General features: G+C 52.9%; 1 protein-coding gene across 2 annotated transcripts in view; it reads right to left on the reverse strand.

Moving 5' to 3' along the window:
* The window catches only part of Gprk1 (G protein-coupled receptor kinase 1), a 119,285-nt gene extending 109,261 nt beyond the window's left edge, over positions 1 to 10,024 (reverse strand). Inside the window, exon 1 of one of the 2 annotated variants that reach the window (XM_077701070.1) lies at positions 9,660 to 10,024. In XM_077701070.1, the coding sequence (XP_077557196.1) occupies positions 9,660 to 9,772 (113 nt within the window). In that variant the 5' untranslated portion in view covers positions 9,773 to 10,024. The remainder of the gene's footprint in view (positions 1 to 9,659) is intronic. The other variant, XM_077701071.1, reaches the window with a different exon arrangement.
* Positions 10,025 to 11,393: the final 1,369 nt, after the last annotated feature.

Raw genomic sequence — 11,393 nt, forward strand, 5'->3', positions numbered from 1 at the left:
TAAATCTGGCGATAGTTTTAAAACTTGAAAACAGACGTGAACCGTGTTTCTATTAACGCTTGTTGCTTTAATTTTCCATGGCGGAGAAAACAAACCGAATAGCAATTTAGTAATTAGAGGCAATGACACACTAGGGGACGAAAGAAACGAGGAACACGGGATCGCAGCCGAAAGCGATGTTTTCGTACTCGGTCCACCTCATCCAGCCCTCCGGGCGACTCGTCGCCTCAGCCGTACTAGTAGCGCTTTGAATTAGCGTAATGAGGAATACCCCGCGGGAGCGGCGAACGTGTGGCGATTCTCTTCGCGCGCTTTTCCGGTCGCGCGTCCCTCTGCTCGCGCGGTGATCCCGGAAAGCTCGCAGGGGCCGTTCCCTAATCAAGGAACGAACCCGGCGAGGTAATCCGGTCTCGATTAATGCGAATTTTCCCGCAGTTAGATTCCGCGCTCAGTCGTTATCAAACTTCAGCACGTGTATGCGTAGGTGCGTCCGCGAGGCCTGCTCCTCCGCCACACAGCACTGAATATCATCATCAGCGGCAGCCTGTTGATGTCGACCACACTGGAGTACAAGTTGTACCCGGACGTCAACGCGTATGCGTGCGTTTTGAGAGGAGATTGCGCTTAAAGGGGCCGCGCAGACAAAATACTTGTTTTATTCGAAAGACTTCGTATTTTTTGGTGCCCCAGCGCTTGCCCGGAAGCAAACGACGCTTTATTCACTGAGAAATTATCAATTTAAGTTAAAATTTTGATTCACCCGCCAAATCGTGTGTTTTCGTGACGTCGACAATGACGTTACAAGAACAGGTCTTCATGCGAAACCTAGTTCGCCATTAGGCGATGGCAGCCGACTACGGAGCCTTGTTTACTGTTGGTCAACCTAGAGGGTACCCCCATACCTCGGAGGGCCATTTTCTGCCTTTGCTTTGTCTTTGACCGTATTTGCACCTGGATTGTTATTGTTAAGGTAGAAAACAATCGTTTCGGGAAACGTGGTGTTCGCTCGACAAATATGATCACGTAAGACCCCGTACTTACGTCAGTCGGCCAGTAATGTTTGAGACAACCACAAAGCTGCGCACTGCTGGGCAGCTAAAACAAGCATAGTGCGCCCAGTAGCAACAGCAGTGAGCATCGGTACGTCTATGTTTACGGTACTTTCGTAGCTTCCGCTGTTTACCCACCGTTCCTGCTGCTGTAAAATGAATAAGCATTACATTTAAGCGCACTTAGCTCGATCGGCAAGCTCATAAGCCCTGCCCAACTTCCGTTTCCGTTTACCGGTCTCAGCTAATCGCAGAGTTGGTGCGTATGTCACCATAGGTTCTGATGCGGGAAATGAGCTATAGTGGGTCTCATGGCCATTCCTTTTTTTCCCTAATTATGTAGCTTATATGAGTGAAGTGTGCGTTTTAAAAGTGGTGTCAGCATGATTCTAATGAGGAAATCTTTCTAATGAACCAAACTTGTATTTTGTCTGAATGGCGGTATATAGCAGTATCACAGTATGTTTCTGCCACAGATTTCCAGCCGCTTCTCTTACCATGCGCGGCAGGAATCCATTACCCCGCCCCAGAACCGTATTCTTTTCAATACCTCCGCCCGAGTTCTCGGCCGTTCTTTACCGCCCACACTCGCCACGCGCATTAATTGTCTTCCTCGAATGCGGGACGCCCACTGCCTGCCCTTCCAACCCCGGGGGCACCGCGTTGATATCGGAAGCTGGAGAGCAAACAAGCTTCGAGGTTCAGGTTAAACAAAAGCGAGAGCAGGACAGGGTTAGCAGTACCGCCACTGTTTACCTTCCCCCGTGTATTCAGCTCCTTGAATACGCCGTCCCCTTGTCTGCAAGACTAGCTGCTCTACCTCCGCTCTCCTGCTTGCGGACGATAATTGCGCCCCACGCGAGCACGCATACCTTCGAGAGAAGTTCGTTCCAACCCTTCTTGACCGGAACAATCAGGCAATGTGGCGCACCGCGGGTGCGTATATATACTCGGTGACAGCTTAAGAACGGCACCGAAAGTTGCCGCTGTGCCTTATCACCGTAGCCGGATGTTTCTCCGCGCGGCGCAAGTAGGGCGTTACTGGGAATATTTTGAACATGGCGTGAGCCGTTACCGTGATTTTTTTGGACTTAATATGCTTATAAACGACTCCAGTGACGACAAACAAACTGCGTAAGACAAGGCAGACGATATCACGCATTCATAGCAAACCCCTTTCAAAACGCGCGCGCACTGACGTCACGGGTACGGCGCTTTGGCGGAGTGATACACTGCATGAGGTGGTGCCGTTCTTGAGTTGTAACCGAGTATACCAGCTGAAATTAGTGAGGCCGTATTAACGCTGCAGCGTTTCTTGGCTCGCACCTCCGATGCTGCCGTTCGCAAAGGGTGCCCACGAAGGCCAAGTGCGGAGCTTCGGCTTCGATGGCGCGCATCTCTAGATTCTGGCGCCGGCGGCGCTGAGCCTCTGCTCGGGCAGCTCGTTCAGCTGTAGCGGAAGACGGAGCACTTTTTTCGTCCCGGTAAGTGGTCGCGTCAACAGCGAACGCACGACGGCGCGCGCGCTACTATGGCGCCATCTTGTGGCGGGTTACCGCCGCCGCGGGGCATATGTCTCGCGCGGCACCCGCGGCCCTCCGCCTTCCCCCTCACAATTTCACCATATATTCCCCTCGTGCGCTTTACTCTCCGCTCTCTCTTCGGTGTTCTCCCCGCTCTCTCGGTTACATCCGAGGGACGACGCGAACCCACAGGACCTGCGCTCTAAAAAAAAAAAAAAAAGACTGGCAAGAGACTTAGCCACTACCGTGGGCCGCCGCCACACGGAACGCGGCATTCGAGGCACTTCAAGCATGAACGGAAGCGCTCCAGAAATAAAAATGCAACACGAGGCCGCCCAACAGCGTGTATACAAACCGAGCGTTGGGCGTTCATTCGCGGGCTATTCACTATATGAGGCGAGCCTGGTTATGGCGCGGAGTTTAAACCTGAGGCGCAGAAAAGCGCCGTATGACGGGAGTGTGCGCCGCGCACTGTCGGCGGTATGGGGCCTTCATCGTCCGAAGTTCAATCGCCATCACGTTTTCGCGTTCCCATCTGTAAGAATATGCTTAGGGACCTCCAACTCTTAACGCGCGCGCGTGCGCCGCTGAACGATCCCGGCAGCCAGCAGAAGCCGAAGGCAAGCAAACGTGGGCTCCGTGCGACGCCCAAGCACGCGAGCAGTCCATAGCGTGACGGCCATCCCGAGTGCGTCTTGGCAGCCACACGTCGCTTCTCGTCGAGTGAACGCCGCCTCCCGGCTGGCCGACGATTTATGGGACGGGCGGCAGAGCGTACGAGAAGGACGACGAGCTGCTGCGCCGAGCAACGTCTTGTTACGGCGGACCTCGCTGCCCCGGCGAAACTGTCACGGTAACATCTCATTAAGGTCCACCACCAGCCCGTGCTCACGTGCTTCGTCAGGCCCCCGCATAGTACTCCTGCATGGGGAAGGGCGAGGCGTTCCTCTCCCACGGAGTCATTACTATTACGTGTTGCTTCAACTCAGCATTTTGCTTCAACTAGCTTGTGCATTTACTTCATTCGCTACCTTTGAAGCCTTTAAACACGAAAGTGTTTTACGCTTGGATACTCCAAGATCTGACCGGCGTCATATCCGAAACGGAAATGACATCGCCAGAAAAAGTTCCGTTGACGCGGCTGCGCCCATGGATTCGAGCCTCGAACTCTCTCGCCGCAACGGGAGGCACACAGCGCTCTGTCCACTGCGCTACGAATTAAAGCGCAAGGAGGCCTACGAACGTGCCTTATATCTTCCCCACGACTTTCTTCGTTCAGGTGCCATCTAGTAGAAGTGAAGCGAAGTAGTTCATCATGACACTAATGAGCGCCGACAGTTGGCGCCTCGATGCCAGCGTCTTCGTGTACGCGGGTGAATGGAGGAACCCTCCGCCACCCACTGCTTTCGGTTTCGGTTTCGGTTCCGTTCGCACGGTTTTCAAGGGGCTGTGGTTTCACTCGGATTTACGCAATGTTCCGGCGCGTGCAGTCCAGTGTATAACGTTGATGCGTATAGCGGTGCCATACCGACGTAATATAAATAGCGATGTGCAAGTTCATATGGACGCGCAATAAATGCTTCTGTGAAGGCACATTTCACTTTCGTGTTTTATTGAGTCCTACGGAAGAGGCATCAACGACATTTTTTTACTATCTGTTTGCATAGTGCACTATTTGCTTTTTTTTTTGTTTGTTTTAGCAATCCATGTGCTGCGTGCCAATCATTTCCGATCATTGCCGACGGCATTGCAATCATTGCCGTCTTCAACGCGCGAGTGTTGCAGCACTCAAACCCGAACCTCATTCTTGGGCACTGAAAATGGGCTAATCATTATCATTAGTGTTACATTCATCCACACGCGGCAAACTGACTAGACTTTCTTTTCTCTTTGTTCGGGTTACTCCAAAATTTTTTCGAGCGTCGAGAGATCGAAACAAGCGGGTTCGGCTTTAAGGGTCAGCAGTGCAGTGGTGAGCGGCCATATGAGTTCCAAGTACTCGACTAATGAACCACGCATCCTTCACAACGCACCTATACAGGGTGTCCGTAGATGGCATAATTCTTGTCTCAACCAAATCCTCGTATCGGTCAGGTGCGCGAGGTATGGGGTTCGATTCCTGGCAGCTCTTGCCGCACTGTGGCGAGAATTATAAAACGCTTGTTTACGGGACATTCCGCGCGATCTAAGTGTGTTCAGCATTACGGTACATCACGTTGCTTTCTCTAGCAATACTAGGTGTTCCACAAAGGTGCCATACACAGCAGTCAGCCACGCAGGAGAAACCACGACTCCGCGCTCTATACGTCACGCGTTAGGCACAGTTCCGCAAGCTTCCAGAGCGATGCAAGCCATTCGTCGTAGCTCTACGCATGCACAGAAGAAGCAACCCCTGACTAGTAAAATTACACGAAGCTCCTCGAGATTTAGGTGTTCGCAAACTGCGCTTGAGGTTACTAAGGACACACTTTTTTTATAGGAAAACAAACGAACGGCGTGGACAGCACGAGCGCAAACGAACAACTGATTTATTAGAAGTGAAAAGCATTTCTGCTCGGGCGTCAAAACATTTAGGAAGGGTTACAAAGTACAACTGGAAAGGTGGGGAGTACTTTTTTATATATAGTACTTTTTATATAAGTACCTTTTATGTAAGTACTTTTTATATAAGTACTTTTATAACTACTTTTTTATATAAAAACGGGCGATCTTTTATCAAAAAATGCGAGAGCAACCCATTGTTTCAGGAAACTTCCGTTCTGGCAAAATCCCACAACGAGATTACACGTGAAGACTGGGAAGCCTTTCCCATATCAACACAGCAGACCGAATGCCTGAGCTCATGCTCAATCGTGCTGGCCGCACCTGTAATAGAATTCATAAACGGCAGTTCATTGCAAGGCTTGGTAAACAAACGCGTCAAGCGCTGATTACGCTCTAGCTCAGTTCTATAAACGAAGATAAAGAGCCATTGAACAGATTACCATGTTTAGCGCCCGTTTTTATCAAGAAATGTGCTTTTTCATTTCCTGCTCTCCACCGTTCCAGTTGTACTTTGTAACCCTTCCTAAATGTTTTGGCACCCAAGCAGAAATGCTTTTCACTTCTAATAAATCCGTTAGTTTGCGCTCGTGCTGTGCACGTCGTTCGTTTGTTTTCCCATACAAAAAGTGTGTCCTTAGTAACCTCAAGCGCAGTTTGCGAGCATTCAAGACCAACTAACCCAATTCCTTACCTTACTGTCGCGATTTCAACCAGGTTCTCCACCGAAATTATGTATTAAAGGTAAGAGCTTCCATGCTAGAAACTGCTCTACCAACTTCCCCGCGAGGAGGGCTCGGGGGACACTGACCGAGCCATAAATCCACGGCACCTTCTTGCATGCGGAACCTGCAACACTGCCGATAAACTCTCACTGCTTCCTTCCTGCCTGAAAGCACAACGCGGCACCGCGTGATTTGCTCGTCGCAGCAGATAATACGCCTCCCCGTTTGAGTTTTGCAATTGTCGCAGTTTCCCTTCACGCGGCTATCAAATGCGTTTACTGCTTGCAACTGAGCGGAATCCGGCCAACAGCGGCGATATCGCTCCAATGACGTCATTCGAGCGGGCGCAACAACAAGCCCAGACCGAAAACGAGAGGGAAATCCTTTGAGCAAGTTCGCCAGTTATGTCACTAGCGCAGATCAGCAACAACGTTTGCCGAGGGCACTTCGTGGTACTGGATGCGCCGGTTGGCTACGTTATAAAGGCGCTTCCGATTTCGAAAGAAGTTGGAGCAGAGTGTTGCAGGGTCCCTTTAAGACCGCTGCTTCGGCGCCGGAAGGCCTCGCGCAGTCGCGTATAACGAAGGCGCATGCAATTCACGCGGCGGGGATATTATTTATAGGCAGCGCAGAGCTCCGATCGTTACTGCCGGTCCGCACAAAGCGGCGCCCTTGAGCGGGCAGCCACGCGTGCGTGCATCCGTACACAGCACGGCAAGGGTTCGGCCGAAGCCTTGCCCCGTAATCATATTACGCCCGCAGCGCAACTCAAGCGCGAGCCGCCCGCCAGATGAGCCCGCAACCGTGGCCCGCATCGCGAATTCCCACACGCAGCCCCCCGAAGCACGGCCGGCTTTGTCTGTCTAAACAGGCGCGCTTGCTCGAATCAAAAAGCCTCCCCAGACAACGCGCCGAGGTTCGTTACTCCTTAAAGAGCTTTTTTTACCGTCCTCCCAAGAAGAGGAACAACCACTCGAGATTGTTCCGTCTCCTTCAACGCCCCCCTTTTCAAGGCGCAAACCCCGCGCTGCCGACGAGCGAGATACGGCACGGGGATCGCGGCGATGACGTCGTCGCCGGCGTACTCCGGAATTTCGGAGACACGCAGGAATCCGCGCTTCGACGGACGGGACCGCTCGCTGCCGACACGAAAACAACGACGCACCTGCGCGCGCGCGCGAGCTGAAACACTGACGTCCACGCGCGCCAAACAATCACCCCCCCCCCCCCCCCTTTCCCCAAGAGGCGAAATTTGAAAAAAATAAAAAATAAAATTCCGTTTCAGATTTCCGTGCACGAAGAGTATGGGATAGGTGGTGGTGCTCGCACGTCTCCGTTTCTGATGGCGTCACCACCAGCGGTGTAGGTAGGCACATAAACGTCGCGATATCGCCTTACCGTTTTCCCAACGCGCGCGCGCGCGGAATTCCTCTCGGCCGCGCGCGCTATCATCAACCTCTTTTTGACGTCCGGCGGAGGACGCAGTGTTTACCTGCCGCATCGCGTTCGCGCACGTACGGCCGTTCGCACAAAGGCGAGCGGGTGTTATCCCATTTTTTTCGTTTCTTTTTTTTTTTTTCACTGCGAGTGCCGCGCGGAGCGATCGACAAGCCCGGTGGTGGCAATCGAATGAAGAGGCCGACCGAAGCAGCGCCCCTCGCTCGCTGCTGGCGAAGAACACCTGAGCGGCGCGGCCGAGCTTCAGCGGCGGTCCGCACGCAACAGCCCCCAAGAAGAGTTTAGAGTCGTTGAATGGCATGATCGCATTCTCCGGGACCATTCCTCATTTCGAAGGACGCTCATTTCGCCCATGGACCACCTGTACATAACCGCAGAAATTTTCAAAACGCCCACTACGTAAGGAACCATCTACCGCTCTTATTTTGGACGTGGGTTCGACCCGGCCGCAGCGAAACGCGAAAACGCCCGTGTGGTGACATTTGGGTGTACGTTAAAGACGCCCTGCTAGTCGAAATTAATCCGGAGCCCTCTACTACGGCGCGTTAAACCCCACAATCAATAAGGCGTCCTTGCTTTCTTTTTTTTTCCTTTCAAACTCACCACGCTCCTTGAAAAGGCCGTTCATAACCTGTTCCAACCGGAAATTCAGACCGTAGCTAAAAAACGTAGACACTGCCGTTCTGTGAACACTAATTTCTCGCATTGCTGGGCCCACCGAAGGCAGATTCCGAGATGGAAGGCAGATTACGCTCCACCAAGAGACTCGTTATCGGCTCGATTGGCGCTCCGGGATCGAAGAAACGCCACCGTGTCCTCGGATATCGCGACCGAAGCTAACGATTCCGCATTCCGTCAGTTCGCGCTCCTGACGCCCTCCGAACCTCCAACTCGCCAATTACGGAGCGCACTGCGATACGCAGTATATAACACACAAGCGTCAGCCAGGCCCTTCGGAGCCCCGTGTCCTCGGCATCTGGACACTCATTAGCGCCGGCCGAAGACACGCAAAAAAGGAGCGGAAAATAAAACAAACAGGAGCGATGGCGGACGACAGTAAGACCAGCCGTCGATTATATCCGGTTTGTTTCTGCTCCGCTATGCTCGAGCTAAGCGCCTCAGAGCACGCTACCGCGCAGCGGGAAACGGTGCCGACAAAAAGGAAGAGGCACGGAAAAGAAAAAAAAAAGCAAGGAAAGAAAACTGACAGCAGCAATTCGCCAAGGCGCGCAAATACGAGAAGAAAAAAAAAAAGGCTGCGGACGGACATCGTTTACGCTAGCCACGGCGAGCGCCAGTTTTCGTGGCTCGGGCGCTTTCTTGGGTTTTTGTTTTTGCTTTTTTCGTCTTCCGGGACCGTGAGGCAGCGCGATGATGTGCGTGCGCTCGTCGCCCTCTAAAACAAGCGTGCTTCGTTTACCCTTCGGCCCTTTCCTCCGTGACCCGGGGTGCACGAAACGATTAGGGCGGACGCAATAAAAAAGAAGCAACGCCGGCCAAGGATGCACGCTGGCCAGGCGCACGGGGAACATGCCAAGCAGAAGACGGCTCTTTACGCACGCCGACGACGCGGCACGAAAGGATAAAAACCGAGAGGAATCTTTCGCGCGAGGAATAATGGGGGCTTCCGAAACACCCACTCGCGGATCGTCCGACAGAGCCGGGCACCATTCAAGCGTCCCTTGTTGGACAAATGGATTAAGTTCCGCCAACGAGCTCCGCTGGCAAGCGCCGTCTCGCTTCGCCGGAGCGGCTACAGCGCGAAAAAAGGGTGGAACAAAAAAGGGAAAAGAATAAAAGCGGGCCCGAAAGCGTTTAAAAGTCAACGCCGCCGTCGGCACAAGGCGGAAACAGTGAGGACGGGGGTGAAAGTAAGACGAAAGCGCGCCCAGATGGACCTCCCTTTTTTTTTTTTTTTTTTTTTTTACGAGACGGCAAACAATACTTCGCGCTTACGGTGCACTGCGTTGTTTACTGGGCAGCACAATACCGGTCCCGCAAGGCGCGGACGACCAGTGGGCAGCGGCGGCTGTGGTGGTGATCCCGGCTACGCTGCTGGTGCGTTCGTAGCGCAAATGCGAGCTGCGCGAGGGCTTGGTTGGTGCGCGCTCGCGGGATAAACATTCGCGCATTTGCCACCGTCCGCAAAGTGCACCGCGCAACGCACGTTCGGATCACAACTCTACACTATTTCTCTTTCACGTGCGCGTAATGGATTAACGGGGAAGGCGAGAAAAAGGCGACGGATAGCAGTTTCTTTCCGGAGGTGGTTGCGCCGGCGTAAATCACGTACTCCACGGGCGCCGACGACGCGCGCGCCCGAATAGGCGATCGCGGGGTTGACAGATAGCGGCGGTGCTTACCTCGGGTCCGGAAGCACGATTTTTTTGCTCGCACGGGCGGCCGGCGTAGACTTGCTTTTCTCCATGGCCATGAGATAGCTGACATCGGCCAGCACGGCTTCTAGGTCCGCCATCTTTGACGCCTAGGCCTAGCCCCCCCTGGGCAACGGGACCAGTCGTCCGAGTCCGGGCTCCCCGGGGAGTCAGTCGCGAACACACGCACACAGGGCCGCTCGACGGGAACGGCTCGGCTCAGGGCGACGGCGAGTCGCTGCCGAGTTCCGAGGAGGCCCACATGATGCGACGGCACTCACACCAAGCGCGAAGCCCGCACGAATGACGCTCCAGGCCCCGCTGCCGATTCCCCGGACGACGGAGCTCGGCGCGCGCCTGCTTCGACGCGGACGCACCAGGCGGCGGCACTGGACGCGCAGTCCGCCGCTCTGCGTCTTTTTTTACGCCGACTCGAAGAAGCTTTTGGCCTTTTTCTGGCCTCTACGCTCCGCCTTCCTATTAATTTCCGACGCTGTGACGGTATGTACTCGTACGACTTCTTGTACGCATCCGTTGCGAGCGCAAACGAGCTTCCCGTCGTCGTGAGCGAGGGCATCGAGCGAGAGGGATGCGACGGAGCAGCGGGATGAACCCTTTCGTTACTGTAACGGTTACGCGCGTGTACTTTGCGAATGCACTGCAGTTTCTGCCGGCGAGCTTTTGCAGCGCCTTTACATTTTAGAAGAGCCCTGAGGGCAGATTTTCAAATATTAAAGCTCATTGGTTTTCCACCAGCGGAACAAATACAGCTTGTACGAATGTAACACGAGTAGCTTTGCCTTATAGCTTTAAAGACCAGCGGGAAAGACAGCCTTCAGGGGGAAGACGCAGACCGGTGTTGGCTACGGTTTCCATTTTTAAACGACGCCTTTAAAATATGCGTGGTTAAATAAAGGTTTGCGGGATTTTGATAACTGAGAGTGATGTGGGCTGACAGATAAAAATAAAGCACAGCACGCACGCTTTCCTCCTTCATTTTTATTGTTTGTATCCCTACATCCGATGTTTGTGGTTGTTTATTTTTCGAAAGCTGATGCTTTATAGTTTGTGTTTCTTTTACCACAAATGCAATAAATAATGCTGATAACAGGGGAATACAAAATTGACAATAATGTGTGTGCGCCCCAGCTTTATGACATCAAAAAGGAGCGCATATGTCGTGCACTGTGTTAGATACACTTACATACACGTCGAATTCTTGCGAGTGCTGTCCAGCATCCAGTGTTCAACGTTTTGATGGGAGCATTGATTGATTGATTGATTGTAGGGTTTAACGCGCCGACGCAACGCAGGCGATGAGGCGCGCCGTAGTGGAGGGCTCCGGATTAATTTTGACCACCTGGGGATCTTTAACGTGCGCCGAAATCTCGTACACACGGGCGTTTTTGCTTTTCGCCTCCATCAGAAAAGCAGCCGCCGCGGCCGGGAATCGAACCCGCGACCTCGTGCTCAGCAGCGCAACGCCTTAGCCACTGAGCCACCGCGGCGGGTTTGATGGGAGCATGTTACTGAACACATAAGTGCATCGATGTGTTACACGTAGCTACTTCTTGGGTGTACCCTGTGAAATGTTAGCATGTCATCTTAATATTTTGCGAAAAGCATATTTCTTCCTATCCACAAATAAATAGATTCCAATAAAAATTTTACAGTGCTCTGAATACAACTTCACGCGTGCCAGCACTCTAATTTATTTATTTA

Source organism: Haemaphysalis longicornis, unplaced genomic scaffold, assembly GCF_048455015.1.
Source record: "Haemaphysalis longicornis isolate Haplotype H1 unplaced genomic scaffold, Haemaphysalis longicornis Haplotype H1 scaffold_20, whole genome shotgun sequence".
NCBI lineage: Eukaryota > Metazoa > Arthropoda > Arachnida > Ixodida > Ixodidae > Haemaphysalis > Haemaphysalis longicornis.